We start from the raw sequence: 26,614 nt of genomic DNA, 5'->3' as shown, positions 1-26,614 counted from the left end.
AGTGCCTTCTTCTTAAAAACAAATTTTTCTAGACTTTCTTGTATGTGATGCTATCTTTTTACCCTAGCACATTTTAATTTATTTTAATTTTTTATTGCATTTCTCCTTTATAGCTTCCCTTTTTTCACCATCAAAATGTTGTTTACTAAGCGCGCATGTGTTTCCTCTGTCAAGGCACTAAGTTAACTATTGTTTTTCTTAGAAGGTGCTAAACAAATAGTTATTATCATTATTTGTATTACCTGTCGAACTGCTCAGCATTAGCGTAGGGGTCTAAGGGATCGTGGAATTGTGGGTCTCTCTTTTGCAGCGTTGGGTTCTGGGTAACGGTAACCTTGTAGGAGTTTTCCAAATCGTCCACGGGCAAGCTGAGCCATGGATTAGTGGGCAGTGCTGCCGAGCGCTTCACTTGAACATCAAAGCCGATGGGCTGGGCTGTTGGTTTGGGGAGCGTGTGGACGCTAGCCCTGGACGAGCCCCCCAAAAAGCCAAACTCTTCTCTGTGATCTTCACAATCAAAAAGAGTGGAGATATTGTCTTTGTGTGTCTGGGGCTGGCTCAAGTCAGGGCCCATGGAGTCTTTATTCTCAGCTAATCTAGACAGTCCATCCACTTTGTCCCTACCTGCCCAGGCCTCTAGCGGACTGGTACCTGCTCCATCAAAGCCAGAGTCAAATGAGCTTAGGGAGATGGGTTTCCCCTCAGCTGACAGCATGCCACAAGCAGCAGTGGTAGATGTTGGGCGAGGATGGGCTGCGTCCTGCTTCCTACTTTTATGTTTAGAGGAATGTTCTGGAACATCCTCAGCTTTTGTGTTGGTAGCACTGCCAGCGGGGGAAGCGTTTCCATTGCTGCTCCGGAAAAACTGGTATTGCCACTGTAAGGCCAGCTGCAGCTCAGCCACAGCCACAGGGCCAGAAGAAACCAGGAGTTTCCTCAAGGTCATACACCTGATGGATTAGAAAAGGAAAAAGATTAGTGCATCAGTAACCGCAGGATTCTGTGTCTACCAATGTTAGAACAATGATGACAGATGAGTGGTTGATGCATATTAAATTGTAGGCATGGGTTTTTTTTTGTCTCACAATATCCTTAAATATTATGATTTAGTACACTGTCTGGAGATTTTAATCAAATAAAATAAAAAGTACAATGTGTAATATCAGAGTATTAAGCACAAGACAAGAAGCTAGCTACTAAAGATGGCATCATCCACCACTGCCTCAAGTCTTTTGAAAATATCAAGTGATGAGGAGAAGATGTATTTAGTCATTTATTTTTTATAGTAATACTTCGTCTTCTCACAGGTGCATTTCCCCAGGAGACACTATACAGTATCTCACAAAAGTGAGTACACCCCTAACATTTCTTCAAATATTTCATTATATCTTTCCATGCGACAACACTGAATAAATGACACTTTGATACAATGTCAAGTAGTCAGTGTACAGCTTGTATAACAGTGTAAATTTACTGTCCCCTCAAAATAACTCGACACACAGCCATTAATGTCTAAACTGCTGGCAACAAAAGTGAGTACACACCTAAGAAAAAATGTCCAAATTGGGCCCAAAGTGTCAATATTTTGTTTTGCCATCATTATTTTCTAGCACTGCCTTAACCCTCTTGGGCATGTAGTTCACTAGAGCTTCACAGGTTGCAACTGGAACCCTCTTCTACCCATTCATGACGACATCAAGGAGCTGGTGGATATTAGAGTCCTTGCGCTCCTCCATCTCCCGTTTTAGGATGCCCCAAAGATGCTCAATAGGGTTTAAGACTGGAGACATGCTTGGCCAGTCCATAACCTTTACCCTCAGCTTCTTTAGCAAGCCAGTGGTCGTTCGGAGGGGTGTTTGGGGTCGTTATCATGTTGCAGTACTGCCCTGCAGCCCAGTTTATGAAGGGAGGGGATCATGCTCTGCTTCAGTATGTCACAGTACATGTTAGAATTCAATGAACTGTAGATCCCCAGTGCTGGCAGCACTCATGCAGCCCCAGACCATGACACTCCAACCACCATGCTTGACTCTAGGCAAGACACACTTGTCTTTGTACTCCTCACCTGGTTGCCGCTCCACACTCTTAACACCATCTGAACCAAATAAATGTATTTTGGTCTCATCAGACCACAGGACATGGTTGCAGTAATCCATGTCCGTAGTCTGTTTGTCTTCAGCAAACTTTTTGTGGGGTTTCTTGTGCATCATCTTCAGAATAGGCTTCCTTCTGGGATGACAGCCATGCAGACCAGTATGATGCAGAGTGCGGCGTATGGTCTGAGCACTGACAGGTTGACCCCCCACCCCTTCAAGCCCTTCAGCAATGCTGGCAGCACTCATACGTCTATTTTCCAAAGCCAACCTCTGTGTACGACGCTGACCATGTGCACTCAACCTTCGTAAACTGGGCCGCAGGGTGGTATTGCAACATGATAACGACCCCAAACACACCTCCAAGACGACCAGTGGCTTGCTAAAAAAGCTGAGGGTAAAGGTTATGGCCTGGCCAAGCATGTCTCCAGTCTTAAACCCTATTGAGCATCTTTGGGGCATCCTCAAACGGAAGGTGGAGGAGCGCAAGGTCTTTAATATCCACCAGCTCTGTGATGCTGTCATACATGGGTGGAAGAGGGTTCCAGTTGCAACCTGTGAAGCTCTAGTGAACTACATGCCCAAGAGGGTTAAGGCAGTGTTGGAAAATAATGGTGGCCACACAAAATATTTACACTTTGGGCCCAATTTGTAAAAATGTTCTAAGGGGTGTACTCACTTTTGTTGCCAGCAGTTTAGACATTAATGGCTGTGTGTCGAGTTATTTTGAGGGGACAGTACATTTACACTGTTATACAAGCTGTGCACTGACTACTTTACATTGTATTAAAGTGTCATTTATTCAGTGTTGTCCCATGGAAAGATATAAAGAAAAATGTGAAGAAATGTGAGGGGTGTACTCACTTTTGTGAGATACTGTATATACAAATTTGTAAGGCCATTAAAGGGATAGTTCAGTATTTTTGAAGTGGGGTTGTATGAGTTACTTATGCATAGTAAGTGTGTTACCTTACGGAGCTGGTAGTCAGCACAGTCACTTTAAGGAGTTTGGGGGAGATGCTGCTGTAGCAGAAGTCAGCGTTGTACTGTTGCAGTGGGGGCCAGAAGGAAAAACATGTTCTCCACATAATAAATGCTGACTAAAAACCTAAATTACCGTTCCATTTTACACTAAACTGAGATTTTTTTCCACAGCTTTAGTTTGCCGCTGTACACCCTGAACTATCCCTTTAAGTTTGTCCGTTCTGTAAGGTAGAGACATGGCAGTGCAACATGGCGGACTCCGTGGAGGACAAATACAAATACAGCATTAGGTCAATTCATAACCTCTTTGTGCCATGATGCTCCACCATCACTCACCGTTGAGCCATCTGTGTGCCCGCCTGCTGGACCTCTTCCACTGGGATAGCACTGGACAGATTGACCAGATGAACCAGCTCCTCTGTATCTGGAGGGGGGTTCTTCTTCAGGAAAGTGGAGATCTTGTGCTTCCATGCAGGGGCGGCCCCTCCGCTCCTCCTCTGTGTGGACTCTGCATTCAGACCAGACAGAAGCTCCTGGAGGAAGTTCTCAAAGAGGGCCAGAGTGTACCAGCCACTGGCCTGAAAGTGAAACAGTAAACAAGTACTGTACTGGGGTCACACACACTTTCTACATTCTTGGAAATAAATAGTTTACAGTATAGTGGAAGGATCAGAATCTGCTTTATTGGCCTAGAATGGGAATTTGACTTTGTATTAGCTTATATTTAAAGGAGGGGATACATATTAATTCAATCTCTTATACCAACCAATATAACTCTTTGACTGTCAGCCCTGATGCCAGAAGAAAATACTTATACTGTATATAGACACGATCAATGTTCTCCTATTAGGAACATTTTATTCATTTATTTTGTTCAGTGTCCCTTCACAGATTTAAAACAAGTGATCAATAAATTTAAGAAACTGTCCATTCATTTTCTATAATAAACCAATCTTTTCACCTCAGACACCGAGCATGACCCAAATATCCTGGTATTCTGAGAACTTGCCTTGTTGTAGAAATGGTGGTAGTTGGACACTGCTCCTAGGGTTTGGAGAATGAAGTGAACAGCTGAATGGAGTTTGTCTTTCAACCTCTCTAGATCCAGTGCCCAGTGTTCCCCGGTGTGAGCGTCATAGGGAAGCATCTCCGCTGACGTGTGGATCACATCTTCAGCACTGCGAACCAGGGCCTGGTGAGGGACAGGGCAGGAGGACCAGCAGTTAGTTGAAGATACAACTCAAGCTTTGCCCCGTTTCCACTGAGCAACGAAGTTCGGTTCGGCTGGGCACGGTAACCCTTGATCTGGATTGCGTTTCCACTGCCAATAGCACCCCTACTTGGTAGTTGGGGTTTATGCCGAACGGTCAGAGTAAATACAGTCTATGGGTCTGAGCGGTTACATAACTTTGGTGACATCATAGCAGAGGACACAGTGTAGTCCGCTGATTAACTCAATGAAGAGGAAAAACACCACACAATAACAAAGAGCTGCACACCAACATTTTTCTCTGAACATAATTGTTAAAGGAATTATTTTATCAAAAAACCCAAGTGTTTTTAATAAAGATATCTGAGTCAAGCATCTTCAAAGCAGGTGAAGTTTTTACTTGCAAACAGCTACAAGGGTCCAATTCAACATACGTCACAAGTGTGGCACAGATGATTGAGACAAAGAACTGAACAGTGTACAGGGATTATATGCAGTGAAGATGGTGTGTGCGAAAACACACTAGGTGTGTGTGTCCAATGTTAACCATCAGCAGATGTTACAATTTCATACAATGTCCAGGAAAGAATGTGGAGGAGTGTATACTCCTCTCTCCAGGATGTAATAACTCATACAGTGCAATTAAAAGCACCGGTAGATTCAGGGAGTTCTCCCAAAGCTGAACTTTTAACCATTGAAGACACATACATCTCTTACATTGTAGTAGAGCCATAAGTTTAGTAGGACAAAGTTCATAGCAAGACAGTATGTAATGTGTTACCTTCATCAAAATGTTATAATATATATAATGAAACAAAGTTTCGTTGACAATAAGAGTCTTCACTCTTCTAGATGTGACTCCACGCAGCTGTTTATCTCTCACAGGGAAATGATGATTCTGTCGACCAATCAACAGACTGCAGTGTGTAGCTCCACCCTTTTGGGACCCTTTTGGGACGGTTTGGTACCCCAGCGAAAGGGCTCGCTTATTTTGGTACCCTTCCAAACTTTTGACAGTGGAAACATAAATAAATGCGTGGTCAACCACACCACTGGGTGGAAACGAGGGTAAAGGGAATTCATGTTTAACCACTGATAACTACTGCTGATAGGAAGCAAGTATGGAGCTGACATGTAACTAATATTAGGTTCAACTGAAATGTGTGTTAAATTAAAGAAACAAAAACACATCAACTAAATCATTACCATTGCAGGAGTGTATATGGACGCCTCAAACTCTGACTCCAGCATCACTGCCTTGGCATCATCCTTGGCGATCTCCATTTGGTAAGGCTCCAGTTTCTCTTGAAACAGAGTTTTGATCTGCTCTGTGATCTAAGCACAAGGAACACATTCACTTTGTTGACATGTTAACCACAGCTACTCATCATGGTAGTCATCACCATTATTTAAAAAAGGGAAGAACTGAAGTGTTAAAATCCTTGAAAATCCAATGAAAAGCACAATAATTAATCACACTAACAATGAGAATAGCCTGGCAAGACCAGCCCAAACCTGCTGGCTTCTAATTTGTTTCTCTCTCACTTTCACCAATCTCCACGGGGAGGAACCGGTCAAAACCTGACAGGGTCAACCAGGACCCACGTTCTAACCTAACATCAGTCCCTTATAGTTCAAGGCAGTTTGTGACTGCTTCATGTAGTCGTCAATCTAGCCTGGTGAGACCAGCCATATCTCACACTGCTCCCTTTTAGTTGTGTTCAAGATAGCTTTAAACAAAGTGTGACAGGTTACCGATTCAGTGGAGCCATGTGGGGAAATCTAATTCTGGTGACTGACATAACATTAAGATAAACACATTTTGTTAGGGGCTCATTAATAAATAACCAATTGTGAGTATTGCTAGTCAAGACTGCAACTCAAAATGTAATAATGACAAACACATGGAAACTGAAGAAGAAAATAGTACTTTTAGCATAATGGCATGTGGTCTTCATCCTGTTATTTAGGCTGATTTGTAGATTTCCCACAAGCCCCTATATGAACAAACCCCCCCACCTCATTGTGACTAACCTGCAGTGCATCCTCTCTCAGCTGAAGCACCTGCAGCTGGAGATGGGCCGTAGAAAAGGCCTGCTGCCACAGCAGCTCCACTTTCTCCACAGCAGAGGTTATCCTGTGAGAAAACAAGAAACAAAAGAGACCTTTAATAGCTGGTATCGTCAATTTATTATTAACATATTGTGAGCCATAAAATGGTTGCTTTATCCCAAATACTTTCAAATACCAAAATGAGGGGACTCAAGTTTACTCGGACTGGCCTTTATTAATTGCAAAGATGCATCCCAGAGTTAACTTGTTCAAAAGATAAGAGTAAGTGAAAATCAAACTAGTAAAAAACTAAAAGTAACAAAACATGTTCAGCCTACAACAACCTTACTAGTATGATGCTGTCACTGTGCATTAGCTGTTGTTCAACACACCCCCATTGCAACCTTGTAGTATGGTATGTGTAGAAGTGTTCTCAGAGGATTCAGACAAAGCCCTTTGAGAACAGCTGTGTTTTCTGTAATGTAGCCCCCGCCCCCCTCCACCCTGGGAGGCTGCAGTACCTGCTGTGGTTGTGCATCATGTCGTGGGAGGTGCGGGTGTAGAGGGCTGTGCCGGCCATATCCAGGTAGCAGGGCTCTGTCTCAGGGGAACGCAGCTTCTCCAGCACACACTCACAGTGCCTCAGCAGCTCATCCAGACCCAGCTCTCTAAATAACACCACATGTTTAGTTTCAAGAAGGGCTAGTGGGTTTAAGAAAATATTACACATCAATATAGTCCAGCAGACAGTCGTATAAGAGTAAAAGCCCTTTCTAAAGCTACAGTGCTGTTTGAAAGTATGTGAACCCCTTTTTCTCAATGTTTTTCAATTGCACATTTTTCTTTTCCGGAAATCAATTGTTAAAAAAAAAAAAAAAAAATTATTTGCCAACTTTTGTATGTGCTTAAATCGAGCAGGTAAACACAATCAGGTTGGCCAAATTGAGTGATGAAATGGACCAATGTAATGAGAGACCTTTAGGGAAGAAATTGGGCGGCACTAGATAAAACAGATCAAACCAGGTCAGTTTAGGCCCATCAAAGTGAACCCATACAGGTCAGACATGCAAAGAGGAAAGAAAATCTCAGGATCTCAGGAATAGAGTTGTGATGCTGCACATTTGTCTGGGGACAGCTATCAATAAATAAATAAAAAAGTTTGAGCTCCATCGGCCACCCATGAGGCAAATCATCTACAAATGGAGAACTTTAAGAGTGACTGAACATCTGCCTAGAAGTGGACTTCCTTCAAAAGTATCTACAAGCGTCAAAAGAAAAGTGATTATCAGGTAAAAGCCAACCCAAACATTACATCTGGAGATTTGCAGTATAATTAATTAACTAGAAAATCCTGCGGTGGCGCCCCACCCGTTGGCCCGGATCAAACGCTTCTACAACCGCCGCTGCGCGCTTTCCAAACTCGAGTCCCAAGTTGTGGCCAATTGAAGGTTGCAGCCGTGGCAAATCTGCGGAAAAAAGGCCGCTCTTGCCAATACGTTTTAGTGAACGGCGGCCATCTCGCTAAAACTATTCACACGTGTATGTTGGTCCCCTAAGGCTGTGTAGACAATTTGGTGATGATGGGTTGGAAATCCATAAAGGAAATGTCATGTGTTTTCAGATTTTGCAAATTTGGGATGAAAAGACAAACCCTATGGTCCAAGAGGCTTTATTGTAGAGCACTATGAGCTGTATGTGTGTAAGAAATTTCAAGTCAATCAGAGTCAGGGGGCGAGGGGCGTGGCCTGTCAAACATTGCATTTTTTAATTATGGTTCTCATTTGTGGCGCCCCCTATGGGTTAATCTCAACAAGTTTAGAGGGACATGCTACCACATGTCTTCTGCACATATCCAGCACTTTTTATGATGATAGGACCTATGGTCAATGAGTTATGGCCAATTTACTGAAAAGCCCCGCCCCTGCGTAAACGTTTTGGTCAATGGCGGCCATGTTTTTCCAAGCTATCATACTAATATTTTTCGGTGACATGTGTCATAGTCCACCGAGGTTTCGTGAGACATTTAGTGTCAATACAGTGTAATTTGAGGAAGTTGTTTTTCAGTTTATGCTAATTAGCGGAAAATATTCCCGGGCGGATTTATATGGTCCCAGAGGCTTTTTTGTAGAGCACAATAAAGTACACCTGTGTGAGAAATTTCAAGTCAATCGGACTTACGGTGTGAGGGGCCTGGCCTCTCAAAGTTTCTTCAGTTGGGGCTTAATTACAGCGCCACCTTGTGGAAAATCAAAAAAATGAATAATAGCACACCCCGTAGAATGGAGACGGACGTTCTGTGAAATTTTTGCGTTTCTACGTGCAACGGTGTGGGAGGAGATAGAGGTAGAAAATGTGGCGGAAGAAATAAGAAGTAAGAAGAAGTATGGTGGATAACAATAAGTTACGGCCCCTCAATACTTGAAGACCCGTACTTAATAAGTATGGGGGATAGCAATAATTACAGGCCCTCAATACATTGAGAGTCTGTACTTAATTAGTTAATAACCCCCAAAGGCACTTCAACACTGTCCAAATCGGCCAAGCAGTTGCTGAAATATTGTCTATTTAGGCGATTATGCTTATTATGCGAATTGCCCAACATATGCAAGTTAGCATCCAGCAGTTTCGAATTGCTGCGGACACATACTGTACAATTCTAAAAGTAAAACTTTGGTTTACTCAACATATCCGCAGCGTTTTTCCTGGCTCTGAATGGGCCTTTGGGGGGACAGTACGCGGACCAACTTTTTTTGGGTTTGCGACTATGTGCAACAGTAAAGGCAAAACGTTATATTTTAAGAGGGGTGTGGGGTTGGGAGAGGGCAGTTTATGTCCAGCTACAGAGCATTTAGGTTAGCCTGTCAATCACTGTGTTACCATGGAGCTTACTGACTGATAACATCACAATAAAGAATCTGTAGATAAGAAGTCAAAATACTAATAATGACTGTTTCTAATTGATCTAAACCATGGAAATTGCAAGAAGTAGGGCTGCTCGATTATGAAAAAATCATAATCATGATTATTTTGATTGACATTGTGTAATCACGATTATTAAAGACAGTTAATCATTGATTTAAGAACATCATGCATTTATTTAACTTTTAACAAGGTTGTTTCTATTTACACCATGACTTTGGACTTCAAACAAAGGCCTAATTGAACTGAAAACAAGGAAAATAGAAATAGGCTAAATAAGTGAAACATATCTATCTATCTTCTATCTATAAAGCATCCATCTATCTATCTTCTTCTATCTATAAAGCAAGAAACGTCTGTCTGTGTCTCGCATATCTCTCAGAGTTTTAGTCAGATCGGCATGAGCTTCCGGGTATTGCTTGCGCACAGCACGAAGGTGTGCATCCTTCATCCTTCATTGTGAAGTTTGTAGAAGCCCGAGCGCGCACACAAGTCTCCCCCCACCCCCCACCCACACACAGCTGCCTGCTACTGACACGTTAACGTTCATTGACAGCACGGTCTCGGATGTGGACGCCCGCGCGCGCACACAAGTAAGTAAGTAGGGGTTGACAATGTTGTCATGGCGTGCAGCATAGCCTCCTTTTATACACAGTGCAGCCATTTACTATATAGGCAACTGATTGTAAGTTTGAGTGCATTGTGCAGTATGGATGGCAGTTTGCAGGGTACCATAATATCAGATTGTATAGGTAACACCTGTACAGCTTGATTCTTCTTTAGGCTTCAACACTTAATTAACACTTTTTGTGTTTCATTTCACTTAACAAAACACATGGAATTAGTTTGTGGTTATCTTTACACAATACACTAATGAATGTTGCCCTACTCTATAGCCAAATTCTACAAAGTAAGTTACTGATAATAACCTTCAACAGTGTAAAATTAGCCATCAATGATGGCAGCCAAATGTACTGTCTAATATCTTTCTTTGTTTACCTGCTTCCTACGGGCACTGCACTAGTTTTTAATAATTTAATAAAACAAATATGTCAAATTAAAAATAACCCGTTGCAAATGGTGTTGATAGGGCACGTATTTTGCTAACAGGGATGTGAGGGCATCATTTATTTATGTCAAGGAGTCAAGGAGCTTTAAACTCCTGTGTTTTTTTGTTCGCGTACTGTATGTCATGTGACTCGAGTGTCCCCGTGTGACATATCTTGCACATTATTTTAGTCTTGTGAGTCTGAAGTATTTTCAGAAAACACAATTAGTTTTACCTTTCCTCTCGACCAAAGGCTGAATTACCGTCCTCCAAAGTTTTTCAAAATACACAGCCTCCTACTCTCTGAACCAGCTGAAAGTTAACTATCAGATGAGGGCGGGGCCGAGCGGAGCTCACGGCTGAAAGGGTTCGCTGCATTTAAAAGCCTGTATGCCCCGGCGTCATCAACTGCCCTTAGAAAAGTTAGGCCCGGCACACACATCCTGCGTCTACCTCTGGAGTGGTCTGTTAGTGCTCCGTCTCTCTCGCTGTTTTCGGCCACACATGCAATGTCTCTGCTGCTGCTGCTAATCACACCAACAATGCTGTCTTTCTACATATAGTTTTCTTAGATAATTCCCACATATAGTTTTCTTAGATAATTCCCACATATGATTAATATCGAGTTTGTGCCTCATTGCCTGTTTTTAACTCCACATTGTTGCTTGTGGGAAGTTTTATTTTAAAAAGGGACACACAAGGAAATGGTGAAACTACAGCGAAAGCTGCTAGTATGAAATCAATGTGACTGCCAACAGAGTTTTTCTCAATCAGTTAAAGCAGAGAGAGAGAGAGAGACGCGCGTCTCTCCGAAAAAATAGGCTCTGCCTCCTGAGGTGAAGTGGTGCGTCACTGCAGACTCCTCCAACGTGCGTTGGCAGCGCGTTTGTGTGGCCGCTGTGTTTTAACACAGTCGCCGGAAAAAAAGTCAGACCCACAAGCCCCTTTTACACAGAGATTGCGGCATATTGACGGAACAACATCACTCCAAAATGCCGGCTTTGCTTGCTTCTGTGTTATTTACACAGAACCAAGCAACGCCGGCCTGCTGGCGCATCAGTAGCTCCTTTTACACAGCGCTCCGGAATGAAAGAGGTGCTTGTAAACAGCGTAAGGTGTGACGTAAACATTTAGCGCCGCGCCGGTCAGCTGCTTTACAACAACAACACTGGCTATACTGGTGAATTGAGAGCAGAAGTGCTGGAGCTTGCAGTAAGAGGGCCGTATTTTACTGTCCCCACGATGTGCCAGCTGATCTCGCTACGCGCTGAGTCCAACATCACTGGGACTGTTAACCAAACTGACAAAATCAATCCGCTTCACCTCTTCACGTCTTGAGTTGTGTTAGCAAAACAGTAGCTCTGTGGCTAACAGCTGAGCCGAAGCCTTCAGTCAGCTGAAGCAGACAGTCTAGCGGGGCGAGCAGACTATTCCCCCGTTACTAGGTCAAGCTGAACAAGAGCCCTCCGCTGCGCGTCGTGCTCCTGCTTCAGCTTGTCGGTCTTTATTTCTAGCAAGTGACCCGTTCGCTATACTTTATCCCTTACTTAGCCTAGCCTAGCTTTCCCATTGTACAACTTCTCCTGGGCAGAAATAGACTCATACACTCTGCAAAATGAAGCGTGGGGGTTTGGATTGAGCAACGGACCTCATGATCAGATGGATTATACGCCGTTCCTTTTATTTGGTGATTTTTACGGGACATCAGGCCGCCGTGATTAATGTTAAACACACGTCCTTCACGAATTTTACTACCTCGGGGGGTAGTAAGATTCCCGGAACAATCTCTCGCACCTTTCTTCCCTCGTTCCGCAACTGTCGCATTTAAACAGCAGGGCGGAGGGCCGAAAGGCCGGCATATTCCCGGCTTTCACTGGCTGTGTAAAAGGGGCTACAGTAGACGCAGGATTTGTGTCCCAGACCTTACTATGCAAAATATTAGTCATTTGTAGTTTTTTACCTTTTTACAAAGACGTTATGTTAGTAATCCTAGGTGATGATCAAAATAGATTATTTGGCAACAATTACACTGTATCCCTTCTAACAAGGTTGAATAAGCTTGGTCTCCCTTGATTTTTTTATTCCGAGATTTTCACAAAGCAGTAAATGATATCAGGCTATGTAAGGAAGCAGTGGTGGCCTATAAGCAGGAGTTAGTGAGCCTGACCTCCTGAGCTGCTGGAAGGTGGCTTGGTTATTGGAGCAGAAGTGTTGGAGCTCAGTGAAGGCTGAGGGCATGGGCAGCCTGGACAGAGCACGCAGTGTGGAGATACACTCAGGCAGCCTCTGCACCACACACAGGAACTCCTGGACAAACGCATCAATCTCCTGCAAGGAAGAAAAACACCACCATCACAATAACACCACCACCATGGTTCAAGTTTAGCACTTACATCAACTAGACTTTCCATAATCACCCTTAACACTATTCTGAAGGTAATTACAGAAGGATTTGTTCATGTTGTTAACTGCCTGATTTATGATACATTTTCTTCATAAAAAACACACCCAGAAATGCAAGACCTGAACAATTTCATTTATAAAATGAGAAAAGCCTGTATCCAAAATCTGTTCTGTAAAAACTTTGGACACTAATGTTGTTAAAATGAAGTAGAGAAGTAGATTTTAACTCTGCAAAACTTGCATATTTATTCAAACATTTAAGAAAAAGTTGTAATATAAAAAAAATATTGTTTTAATGTAATAATCAACTGGCAATACAAGTTGTATTAGGATAAGTTAAAAATGTTACCCTTTTCACCTGCAAGGTCTTGCCTCAATATATTTTTCTATAGTCTAATGCAATTCTTAACAAATCAATTTGTAATCAGATTGAATTTCGATGTGCATGTACCCTTGACAAAAAATACTATTGTATTCTAGAGCTGCCATAGTTAATGAATAGCATCATTTTGGCCAAATGCCCCAGTTGAACATGACTGAATATATAATGTGATGGGAAGAGGGGCTTCCTTTCACTTGCTAATAAGGTCAGCTGATTGGGGCCAGTCATTTGCACAAGCTTCACCAAGGTAACCAACAATAGACAGAGCCAGGCTGCTGGGAAGGGATCTCATCAATCCAACAAATGACTATCTCCTGACTGAGTGAACCTGGCACGCTCTCCATGACAAAGAGGCAAGATTTACATGGAATAAATATACTAAGGCTCTTGTATGTAAAACTATATATAGCACCATTGTGTACTTTTACATTAGATTAATGTACTAGTTTATTTGCGTACATAAGCAAAAGGACAAAGTTTGTATTTGTGTGCTGAGGCAAGCAGGACAATGTTACTTTGTTAACTAACTTGTATGTTCATGTAAACAGACTAGTATTCATTTGTTTGTACCTTGACATGTTTGGACTACTTCCTGCAGTCTTCTTCAGAAGCGTCAGCTGTTGCTGTGAAGCGCATTGTGTCAGCTGATGTTATAGACACTAGTCTGTTTACAGGAACATACAAGTTCATTTAAGTTAGACTAATTTAACCTTTTTGAGTTATAATGTTACTTTGTGTTAAGCCCTCGGAATGATCACAGGACACTCAGATGTGTTAGCTGCTCACTTACTGCATACATTTGATTAATATGAATATGCTCCCTGTGCTCAGAATATGATTATTGTCAAGTATTGCAAGGGTGAATGTCGAATTAACAGATGCAGATTTCCCTTTGATCTTTATGTATGGTGGGCCTTATGCAAAAACATTTTGTATCTTCTTGTCATATTGATATTGTTCTGTCAGGTTTGCTTGTATGAGTGAGTTTCCCCAGGTTAGATTAGGCAAACCCTCTGAACTGCACAACCCTTATTAAAACTGCTTGGTTAACAACATTTTAAACTATGCCCACCAAAGTACTACTTCTCTCATGAGAAATGTGTGAATGTGACCAGTTCACAGGCTGGTAGTGCCAATAAGGAACAAATCTGTTCATAATATTGGTTACTTGTAAGAGGTCCATTGTACTCTATGTAGTAGTTGTTGAACGCCAGTTGCCATTGGCTATTGTCTGTGCTTAGTCATTTGTATGTTTTTAAGTTCTGCACATTCAGCTTTAATACATAATGTATACCATATAGTTTAAGTATTCAGTTTGGAATTCACAACAACAGGTACATTTTGACTAAAGCGTCACAAAATATTGAAAATAATTCGCTCGCTATTATCGCAAATGTTGATAGTAGAGAAAGATAGTCAATCATTTTTAAATATGAATACCTCCTAGTAGGATGATATTTGCAAAATGATAGGGAAAGTCCTAGTACATGGAAGATTAAATCCCCCGGATCTCGTTTGATTTGAACCAACGGTGTCGAAATGGCGGCGCATTATTTGCCCAAAAAGCAGACAGGGGAGGGCAGGACAGGGACGGTCCTGAGCGAGGAGCAGCATTACCATACATGGTAAATCTGTGTTGTAGACGTCACGCAAACCAGGATATAAGGCACTAGGGAGCCGCGAACGGCATCCTAGTTTTGAGGCTGTGCACAGCCACCCCAGACAGTAAGCAGAGAATACATCTAAATGCATGTACGTCATTATCTGACACTTTGGTATTATTTAGCATGACTGTATTACATTATAACAGCATTCATAGGTCAGAAAAGATGAAAAAGCATAATAGGTGCTCTTTAATGAAACTCAAGGCCTGAGGAAACCCACACACTAATATTCAGAAATAGTGAGATCGCCACCTGCTGGGTCAAGTAAATATTGCATGTTAGTTATTTACCTACAAGTCCTACACACTTGATCAAATCAACATCAAAGCTGCTCAGGGAGATCTAAAGACAGCCACCATGATAACACAGGAAGCTCGTTCGATTGGCTCAAACGCCTTTGTCGTAGCTTGGCGTCATTCGCCACGAAACAGGAGGTCGCTGTAACGTCACTCTGCATAGTCCGATCTGCTCCAAACTTCACCCGCATGATGTGAGCCCAGGCCCGAGGACATCCACGCACAGATTAACACATATTAAACGTAGTCACAGCACCGCCTGCTGGTGACAGGAATTACAGCGGCGTGCTCTCCAAACACTGCGGCACGTTTCTTTGGCGTGTCTTCCCATGGTCGTTCAGAGGGCCGAGGCCGGCTGGGACGGCATCCAGCGCGGCAGTGCGAGGGCCCGGTCATCGCTGCTTGCTGCTTTAACGTTATTTAATTTTACATTAATTTAAAAATAGTTCATTTAAGTTCAATTTTCTCTCATTTGTCATTATTACATTTTTGTATTTTATGAAATGCAAAAAAATTATAATAAAACCGTGATATCGGTATTATATATAGACTATCGGTCTAAATATCGTTACTGCAACAATTGGTAGCCTATCACATATGCCATGCATTCACGCTCTGCAAGTCAATATATCTGGCCAATGAGATGAAGCCCTACTCCTCTAATGCCCGCCCCCTCCACCATGTTAACGATAGTGGCTGCGGTGGTAAAGAGCATGGATGTGAAAATATACAGCAGCTCTTGGATTGAGTGTCAGCTGGGATTTACATGAATATCTGCTATTTTGAATCATCACAGACAACGATGCCAATATAGTAAAGGCCACCAAACTCTCTGATCTGCTTTGTAATAATATTCAAGGGCTACTTATTGTCTTGGGTCTTTGTTGGCAGTAAACCCAAAGCAGAAACACAGTATCTTTATGTATTTATTTAACTATCACAAGTGATATCGTCATTGCAATTATCAACAATGTCCATTACCTTAATGAAGGCAACCCAACTCTGGTGACAGTATATGAGGTAGCCGCCCAACTCTGCTGGTAGCTGGCTCCGGTCGATATGGTTGGAGAGCTCAGAGATTTCTTTCAGAAGAACTTTCTGCAAAAACAGGAGATTAATCAGTGTTAGCAACAGGAGTCAGACCTAAAGCAACCCCATATAAAAGAAGGTGTGGTGTTGTTCACCTTGAAGGAGGCAGTGTGAGGCTTTGGAGGAACCAGGTGTTTCAGCAACAGTTTGACCATGTCCTTCTTCTTGGGCTGGATTACATACACACTGTGGACTGTGCGCTTGTGCAGCTGGAAAAGAGAAGGCACCAAACTGTGATTTAACATGAACTGAGACTGATCAACTTAGTATGTTGCTTCACATTTGTTTTTCTCCCGCAGATCAGTTTGGCCTTTCTATAATCTCTGTGGGGAGGAGGCCTGGTCAAAAAGTGACTAGGCTAATGTGTGCTCAGACATAACTTCCATCTGTATGTGGATGGTGGCCCATGATTGGTTTATGTAGTTGTCAATCTAGTCTCCAGTCAGACCAGACCCTCCCTACTTTCCGTCCATTTGTGGTGGACAGCCCCCGATTGGTATATGTAGTCAGCGCCGTCGTATAGGGGGGGTAAGTTATGACAATTATAAGGGCCCACACAAACCCCCTAGTAGCCTCTATGACAAAATGATTATGCATACAGTGAACTATTATATATTCATACGAATGAATCCAAATCAAAACAAAGCCACAAGTCATACAATATTCTAATTTCAATAATTTCAAATACCCCCTTAGCCCCTTCTTAAATAATGGTTTGGTCCACCCGCCCCCACCCTCGCGTCTCTGAAGAATCTGGCAGCTCCTCGCTGCGCTGTCTGTCTGTGTGTCTCAGCGCCGGTGCACAAATACACAAACACAAGCATGTACCCGCGGTGCATCACTCACGGCGGACGAGCGTTTCAGTTAAATATGCTAATAATTTTCGGACCAGAATAGACGTGAATGACGCTGGTTGTTACTGCAAGTAAGTTAAATAAAACATAAGTTATAAAGCCCAACATTGTCCCATGAGTAGGCTTCACCTGTCCACCTGCATTCCGCGTGAACACGCGATATTTTAATCTTTTCTGTCGGTCCAGCGAAGCACAGCACGCTAACTCAGCAGTTAACTAGCTAAACAAATTAAGCTGTCTGTCTTCTAATCGTTCAGTTTAGTTTGCCACGAATCATAACTCGACACCATTGAAAATGAGGGTCACCCCTCAATTGGTCTCTCGAGGATAAATAAAAGTTAAATGAAAATAAAATAATGCATAGAGCGCTGCTGACTGAGACTAGTGTAGCAGCCCCTCTCCTCCTCCCTATAGCAGTGACATACAGACAGAGAGGAGAAGTAGGCCTACTGTCACTGAACCATGTTTTTCATTTTTTTTTTTTTACTTTCCTCAGTATTCTGATGTAAGAAACAGACTATGATTTAATCTAGTTGGACATTATTGAGCTTATTTAAAAACATTTGGAAAAAATGCCCTCAGTTGCCCATGCACTGTGTATGTTCTATAGCCTATTTCACCCTCAGCTGTGAGCAAAAAGAAAGCTGGACAACAGAGTTCTTCATGTAAAGTTAAGTGGTTTCTTTAGAAAATAATATAGAAAGATGTTTATTTGCTTAATATTCTATTTTATATTAATATTTTTATGGTAAATAGATGTGTCTTTCTTCAATAGCTTCATTTCATTCATCTGACTCAGTGTCTCCAAATTATTCCGAAAATAAGTAGGCCTAGTACACAGAAAAAAGTTGTTCACACAAAATTCCTCAGATTTTGCCTCATAATTTTCCTCTCAAAGTGCACCAGATTCATGCATTTCACTTTAAAAAGGTAAAAAAAATCTCCCGGGGGGGCATACCCCCGAATCCTCCTAGGAGGGTCACGATCTCTGCACTATTTTTAACCCAGCTGCACATTGGAGGCACTAGCAGAAAACACTGCTGCTCCCTTCACCACATGTCTGATACCCGTTGCAGTGCCCGCATAGTGGCTGTTTAAACAGTTGCAAATCACTTATCACTCCTAGAATAAGACTACTAATAATACATAATTTACATAATAATACTCTGACTTGTTAAGTCGTTAATTGTAAAAAAAATAAACAAATTGGGTGTACCAGGCACCGTCAAGAACACTGAAAAAACTAGAAAATTTAAGGTGGCAATGAATGGGGTAGAGGGGCCCACACCGATATTCTTTCAGGGGGCCCAGAATTCCTAGCAACGGCCCTGTATGTAGTCGTTGACGGATGGTCTCAGGCTAGACTGACGACGGCTGCTTTCCACCAACAGATGAACGGTAGGTCAGAACTAGGGTTGTTGAACGGGACCTGGGATTTAGGGAATCCCGGGAAATATGTCATCCCCCAGTATTTTTCATTCATAGTGGTCTTTACTAATAAAATATACCATATGGCCTGTTCAGACGGCAGGCCATTGGCGTGTCTGGTAATACATTTTTAATGACATGCAATTGGAGAGAGCGAGAGGCTCGGGGGTTCTACAGGCGGAGTGACAAGCGGGCGCACTCCCGTGAAACACACACACACAGCGCTGAAAAGGGTTTTTTACTTATCTCTCCTCCATGACTAGTGATATTAACCATGCTCCTGTCTTGAAGTCAAGATTTGATGAACAGCCTTTGCTGCTTTCTCTTGTAGGCCTGAAAATGAGCAGTACTAGCTATATACACACACACCGGCAGGGATACGGTTGGAAACAAAAGTTGCTTCCATGGTTACCAGACGGCGTTTCCTCGCGGAGCCTCCTATCTCCACCGGGTCACAGAGACAGAACGTCTCCTCCCGTCTGAAAAGGCCAAGAGATGACTTTTCTTTTAATGCCCTTAGTTCTTCTAGTGCTTACATACATTCTGCCCTGCGCATATGAGGCTATAATGTGCCCAATAAACCACTGGACGAATACATTGGTGCAAAATGATCCCTGCGTTCCAGTCCCCATACTATCTAATATTTAGTATGGTAGAAAAAAGATTTAGGATGTCCCGATTCTTGTGGCCACATTAAGTAGGCCGTTAGAAATATCTGGATGTCTACTACATCCAGATGAGATTTTAGATGTTGAAAACAGCATCCTATTTGGGCAATTCTGACCCACAATCCAGTGCTCACCGGAAGTGACGTCACATCGACGGAGCCTCCATATGAAAACTAACGGGGAAACAACGGATATAAAAGCTGAAGCAAGATCAAGGCGCAATGTTATGATGAAATAAATAAGTAAAACTATGTCACAATAGATGCCAACTGCATCCTAACTAGATTCTTTTTATGGTCAGATTTAGTATGTAGAATAGAAAAAATAAAGAGTATGCGATTTGGAACGCAGGGAAAGTATTAAAAGGCACTTCCGGTCTTAACAGGAATTCCCAGGATGTGGCTCTTTAATCCCGGGATTTAGAAAAGCTCCATTTCCGGAGTTTTCAGCAACCCTAGTCAGAACGCTAGGCTGATATCCCTGCCGATGAATGGAAGCTCATGGATCAAATTCTGATAAACAATTTTTTATTATTATTGAGGGGTGAGAACGGGGATGCTGAGTGAGTCACTCCAAATAAATGTGTGTGGTTGGAACTGACCTTGGAGAAACCAGTCTTGGTTTTAATCTACATTTTTACAATGGGCTGAGTAGCTCATAACAGGAGCTGTGTGTTTTAAGTTCCTTAACAGAGTCGCAGTCAATCAAATTACCACAACCCACCAACACTTAGAGACTTTTGGGGCCAATTAGGGTCAGGGGCCCGCTCTGCATCACATTCACAGCCCAGCACTGTTCTTGGGTATGATCCAGATAAATATTGTAAGGGCTTTGGATCTGTTATCAATCATTGTTAATTAATGACTTTATTTTATTTTTTAAATAAAGCCAGCAGTGTTAAGAAGCAAAGAGTGTGCATGGAACAGCACATACAGAAATGTGGACAGTATGACAATTATGCATTAGGTTTTTCCCTATCCCAGCCGATTGTAATTACAAAATAAAATGTGAAACATGTCGGTATGCATGTTGACCTCAGGCCAGCAGCAAAGAGCACAGAAACAATACAATCTTCTTGAGTGGAGATCAGTTGATCTGGAGACAAAAATGTAGCATCCCCAAGTACAAAGTGGAGCTCATTTTACTGAGGCTTCTCTATGAAATAACCCAAGCATGTGACCAGCCATGCATGTGACCATGGCCTCTCTACTAACACACACACACACACACACACACACACACACACACACACACACACACACACACACACACACACACACACACACACACACACACACACACACACACACACACACACACACACACACACACACACACACACACACACACACACACACACACACACACACACACACACACACACACACACACACACACACACACACACACACACACACACACACACACACACACACACACACACACACACACACACACACACACACAGAGAGAGATCAGCGCAGACATGTAGCACTTGGTATTATAGCTTGAAGATCAAGCTTGAAGACTCCACTTCTTTGACGCAATAAAACAAACGCTGTGTAACTTTATGCCTCAAGACTCCCCTTTGCTAGTGGAGAGGGCAATCACAAGTGAAGTACGTCACAGCGTGGTGTATACAGAGGACCAACTCCAAGACTAGCTCATGCATTATTCAGACCTTTCACTTTACACAAAAGCTCTGTGCCTACATGTTTCTGAACTAAATTGTACAATACTTTCACTTGCATATATGAAATATTATTAAATATAAACAATGGTCTTGTTTTTGTCTGCAGCAGAGAGAATGGCCCTCTTCAGGATGGGATATTTCATTAGTTCTTTTACTTCTAAAAAGCCTCAAGGGGATGCATCGTTTTGTATCTCCACAGACAGAGGAACTACTGTGTTCTCATGTTCTACAAGTATCAATGTTAACTGTTTAAGGGGCCCTCTTATGAAATGTACTCGATACATTTTGCCAAAAACGTTTCAAAATCCGGCATTGTTTACATCCATGTGTACTTCCCACAGTAGCTGTCTTGTTTTTCCTTGCCTGCTTCGTTGGTGCAGTGCACCTAATAACCATTGGAGAGGAGTCAGCCATTCTAGAGAATGCGTGTTGTAAAAATCACTTTGTCAACATTAGTGAATATCTCTGTGCACACTGAAAGCAAAATTACAGAGGTTCACAGAGGGCTTAGGATCACTCAATTTCATGTTTATGCATTAGGAAATCTGGATACTCGCACAGAATTAACCTGGCTACTATTTCCTATAGTATCCAGTTTCTCCCAATACATCTACCGTCAAGCTAGAAACAACAAGAAGCAGCAGCCATTGTATGAGACATCACCGCCAAACTCTATTTGTCACCTTGTGCATGCAGTGGAAACCTAGGCTGCTTTCCAAAAAAAAAAACTTACTTCCCTGCTATTTAGTATGGTAGAAAAAAAAATGTAGGATGTCCCAAATCCCAATACATTTGGTCGGATACAACAAGTACGTGGATGCCCTAGGGGAGAACGGGGTAATTTGTCACACGGGTTGGTTGTCACAATAATTATATCTCGGAACCAGAAGGCGCTGTCTGTGAAATTTTGGTATGTAAATATCCAGAATTGGGATCAGAGGTCACCCACATAGTCTTCCTTGGAGTTAGACTGCTGAATTTGAGGTGAGAGGACTGTTTGTGTTTTTCATGTCAAATTGAAAATATTTAGCTCCTCAGTATTTTTCTTCTAGGCTTTTACAGAATGGGTTTATAACAAAACACTTGTTACCCATAAAAAGTGTGAAGGGTAAACTATAGTTTAGATTGTGGTTAGCAAGCTAATTAGTTGTCAAATGGTTGTTGGCCTTGATGCTAGCAAAAAATTCAAGTTGGGGTTGGTCGTAACATTTTTGGGGGGGTTGGTTGTCACAAGTTATCCAAAGGCTACAACCAGAAAAGGAACCCAATAACGAAATAAATTGTCAAGCTGTATCCTCACTGACACCCCAGAGAAGGATAGAATAGAGCAGGAAAAGGCAGCTAGCATGCAAAGGAAAAAAGGGCAACAAAATCAAAACAACCCAGTGCATCCCAAACTAGACAAGCTGCCAAGGCTACAGTAAGTTATATAGGCCTATTTGTCAACTTGACAATGCAATTGCATTTTCAAATTTAGTTCTACTTTCTTTCCTTCTTTTCAAGATTATTCCCATTAAGATAACATTGTGACAAACAACCCCATAGTGTGTGACAACCGACCCCTTGATGGGGTTGATTGTCACAATGTGTAAGGGTGTCTTTGATGATTAATTTCGTCTTTATTACAATAAGATAGAAAAAGTGAGGGGTACACATTTCAAGCCAACACTTTAAGCTTCAATGTAATGTAGGAATGACTATCGAAAGATGTTTAGGTGATGAGCAATTCTCAGTAGAGTAAAAAGTGTGCCTACTTACCCCGTTCTCCCCTACTACATCTGACTGTGATTTTTAGTGAGAGACCAGTATGCTTTTTTTTGGTGATCCTGACACACAATCCACTGCGCACGAGGAGTGACATCGACGAAGCCTCCGTATGAAAACAACAAGCAATGTGACGGATATGCAAGCCAAAGGCCAGTTCAAGGCGCGATGTTATGATGAAGTAAATACGTTAAAGTATGTCCTAATTATATGCCTACTGCATGTGCAAACAAGATATTTTCTATTATCAGCTGTAGTGTGTAGAATAGTAAAAAGGAAGGATATGAGAGGTTTAGAGTTAAAACAAATAATTGAAACTCAACCACAATACCTCGAGCAGAAGAAGAGTGTCGGCGATGAACCTGGTTGTAGCAGGTGACGCTTGTCTCAGATCAGCCACCACTGACAGCAGACTCTCTTTGGCCTGCTTCTTACTGTGGACAGAGAGCAGAGCAGTCCAACCATCAGTGCATGTTGTAGGCTATTCTCCCTCACATTCAGTGCCCTCCAGAAGTATTGGAACAGTGAGGCCACTTCCTTTATTTTTTGATGAAGACTGGAAACATTTGGGTTTGACACCAAAAGATGAATATGAGACAATAGATCAACAGCTTTCATTTCCAGGTATTAACATCTGGATCTGATACACAATTGAGAAGAAAGCATTATTTGAAAACGAACACCACATTTAGGTGAGCATAAATATTGGAACGGATACACTTAAAATATTAAAGTAAATAAGACTTAATATTTTGTTGCAAATCCTTCACTTGCAATAACTGCATCAAGCCTGTGACCCATTGACATCACAGCTTTTGCATTCTTCTTTTGTGATGCTTTTCCAGGCTTTGACCTCAGCCTCTCTATAGGGTTTAAGTCTGGAGATAGACTTGGCCAGTCGAAAACCTTCCATTTCTTGCCCCCGATTAACTCCTTTGTTGTTTTTGCAGTGTGTTTTGTCATTATCTTGCTGCATGAGGAAGGATCTTCCAATCAGTTTGGTTGCATCTTTCTTTAAATTGGCAGACACAATGTTTCTGTAGACTTCTAAATTAATGTTGCTACTGCCATCATGTGTTACTGTGTTGTTGTCAAGATGAACCTTTATCAAAGTGATGGAAAGGCTAAAGTTTGGAGAAAGAAAGGATCTGCTCATGATCCCAAACATACAAGCTCATCTGTGAAACACGGTGGAGGCAATGTCATGGCTTGGGCTTGCATGGCTTCTTCTCGGATGGGCATTGGGCATTAATGATGGCACTAGCAAAATGAACTCAGAAGTCTACATAAACATTTTGTCTGCCAATTTAAAGAAAGATGCAACCAAACTGATTGGAAGATCCTTCATCGTGCAGCAAGATAATGACACAAAACACACTGCAAAAACAACAAATCATCAGGGGCAAGAAGTGGAAGGTTTTAGACTGGCCAAGTCAATCTCCAGACTTAAACCCTATAGAGCATGCATTTTACCTGCTAAAGAGGAGACTGAAGAGAGTAACCCCCCCAAAACAAACAGCAACTGAAAGAGGCTGCGGTGAAAGCCTGGAAAAGCATCATGAAAGAAGAATGCAAAGGTTTGGTAATGTCAATGGGTCACAGGCTTGATGCAGTTATTGCAAGCAAAGTATTTGCAACAAAATATTAAGTCTTATTCACTTTAATTCATATTAAGTCCATCCAATACTTTTGCTCACCTAAAAAAGTGGTGTTCCTTTACAAATAATGCTATCTTCTCAGTTGTGTATCAGATCCAAATGTAAATACCTGGAAATGAAAGCGGATGTTGATCTATTGTCTCATATTCATATTTTGGTGTTAAACCCAAATGTTTCCAGTCTACAGCAAAAATAAAGGAATCGGCCTCACTGTTCCAATACTTTTGGAGAGCACTGTATGTGTCTGTGTGTGTGAGTCCATGTGACGTACTACATACTTGTGCAGGCGCAGAAAGTAATTCATGAAGTCCACCACTTGTGCTTTGCTGAGCTCTGAGGAGAGTTTGTCTTGCCCGTCCACTGGGAACATGATCAAAGGGCAGCCATGTTGATCAAAAGCACCTGTGGACAGACAGATAAGACAAACGTTGTCAAGAGTTCTAGGCGTGCCAGCAAACTATCCTATCTGCTACACATGCACTGGTATTTTATTGCAACTGAAAATGAAGTGATAATTGGAAATATTTCATTCAAAAAATCATCCTGTGTATAGGTCGACACAAAGACTCTCAAAGTATTCTTTTGTTATTTTTTACTTTAATTTTATTTACTTAATTTTGCAGATATAATTATTATTACTTTGTGTAGATGTGTGCGTATGTATGTGTGCGTATTCATCTATATAGTTTATTTAATTAGTTTGTTAAAGGATGCTGGATATGTTTTTATAAATTTATAAATTGCAACAAGATTATCATCGGTAGTAATGAGTGGTTGTGTTGGGAATGTGGACATTTACATACTTGTTCTTATTATTTTCTATGTGTCGGTATGCATGTGTATATACATACATATATACATACACACACACATACATTTATGTTTTTATACATGTATTTTATTTTATTTCTATTCTTAATCTTAATCTTATTATTATTATTATTAAGTCTGCTTGTTTTTTGTTCTTTTCTTCATTTGTCAAAATGGAAAACTTAACATTGTTAAAAAAATTCTTTATGCAAGTCTTCCCCCCCTAAATTCTGTTTTCTAAACTTATTATCTGGAGTTTTACTGTGGATCCTTGTAGCCTACATATTAACACACTAAAGGTGAAGTCAGCAGTTATGGGGAACGCTTTTTGTCAAAATCACTTCGCCAAAATCATTGAATATCTCTTCACGATCCGCATAATGTCTGTGCACTGCTTATTTTTCTGGGTTAATACACAGCCTAGGCACTGTAAACAGGTAGGCCTACAGTGTAAACAAAAAGGGGGCCAACATAGCTAGTAACATGCCCGTTTACAGAGCCTAAGTGTATCAACACTTCTTTCATCGCCCATAGTAGCCTACATCAGGTAGCGGATCGTGATGAGATATTCACTGATTTTGTAAAATTGATTTTCACAAGACGCTTTCTCTAGAATCGCTGACTCCACCTTCAATAGACAATTAAGACCTTTGAAAGATACTTTGTACAAACTAAAAATTATAAAGAAACTTTAATAAAAATGTTGCCTACAATCCTGCAATCAAGGAAATATAATTAGCACCTTCTATTCCTAGCCAGGTTTGCCCCTGAGTGGAGTCTATTGTAGTGTCACTGAGCATGTAACCCATGTGGAAGAGGCAGAGTGGATGCATAGCCTACCAGGGAACAGCACCGCTCCTGACCCGAGCACATGATCCGCAGGCAGCGGCGGGGAGGGGGCCGACTCCTGGACGTCTGAAAGGTTCGTGGGAAATGATTATTATTATTGGAAAACACGCCCGAGAGGAATCTCTAACACTCCTTGCTGTGTGACCACTGGAGGAACCGGTCCAGCACATTCCTCGCCGGCTTGAGAAAATGTCTTCTGATGATGAGAAGCAGCCTATGCTAATGAAGACGGTGCGCCCCACTTTGTCGCCTAAACCTGTTCAAAGTTGATAAATGGCTCACACACATTAGCTCGTGCGGGTAAATGCTGGTCGCATGCACTTGTCCCTCGGTCTCCTCCTCACTTACCTGTTGCGTGTCGGCTCATTTCCAAGCCGTTTCTCTTCTTTACGAAGTGTCAAAGCAAACTGTATCCTCGCCTGTGAACCCTTTGGCCAAACACAGAACACTTCTGCTGCGGTGCTAGAAAAGTGGACAGGGAGGAGGACCGCGGCGGCTCGCTGCCTCTCTCCGACATATTGCGTCCATTGAGCGGCTGGCTTGGCTGAGCTAACCCGGCTGGTGTTTGTTCGGCTCATTTATAAACTATGGAGAGGGCGGAGAAAACACGGAGGGGGACGGACACAAACCGTACACCACGACCTGGCCGGCCCTGGTCTGAGCCGCATCTATTAGAGGAGCCAATCCAATCCAATCCAATGTATCCGTCAATTTCGATTGTTAGGGGGAATACAATCTTAAACTACAGTT

General features: G+C 42.0%; 1 protein-coding gene across 2 annotated transcripts in view; it reads right to left on the bottom strand.

Moving 5' to 3' along the window:
• The window catches only part of LOC307265827 (uncharacterized protein), a 44,779-nt gene extending 18,385 nt beyond the window's left edge, over window positions 1–26,394 (bottom strand). Inside the window, exons 1-13 of one of the 2 annotated variants that reach the window (XM_080047639.1) lie at window positions 26,213–26,394; window positions 25,856–25,930; window positions 24,484–24,607; window positions 22,879–22,981; window positions 16,236–16,349; window positions 16,033–16,149; window positions 12,474–12,634; window positions 6,861–7,007; window positions 6,322–6,424; window positions 5,494–5,622; window positions 4,087–4,269; window positions 3,414–3,655; window positions 243–950 (exon numbers count right to left, since the gene is read on the bottom strand). In XM_080047639.1, the coding sequence (XP_079903765.1) occupies window positions 243–950; window positions 3,414–3,655; window positions 4,087–4,269; window positions 5,494–5,622; window positions 6,322–6,424; window positions 6,861–7,007; window positions 12,474–12,634; window positions 16,033–16,149; window positions 16,236–16,349; window positions 22,879–22,981; window positions 24,484–24,607; window positions 25,856–25,930; window positions 26,213–26,231 (2,225 nt within the window). In that variant the 5' untranslated portion in view covers window positions 26,232–26,394. Of the gene's footprint in view, window positions 1–242; window positions 951–3,413; window positions 3,656–4,086; window positions 4,270–5,493; window positions 5,623–6,321; window positions 6,425–6,860; window positions 7,008–12,473; window positions 12,635–16,032; window positions 16,150–16,235; window positions 16,350–22,878; window positions 22,982–24,483; window positions 24,608–25,855; window positions 25,931–26,212 lie in introns of those variants that run through there. The other variant, XM_080047640.1, reaches the window with a different exon arrangement.
• Between the last annotated feature and the right edge of the window lie 220 nt (window positions 26,395–26,614).

This window comes from Ammodytes marinus (genome assembly GCF_949987685.1).
Source record: "Ammodytes marinus genome assembly, chromosome: 19".
Lineage (NCBI taxonomy): Eukaryota > Metazoa > Chordata > Actinopteri > Uranoscopiformes > Ammodytidae > Ammodytes > Ammodytes marinus.
This window is presented reverse-complemented; position numbering and strand designations above follow the sequence as displayed.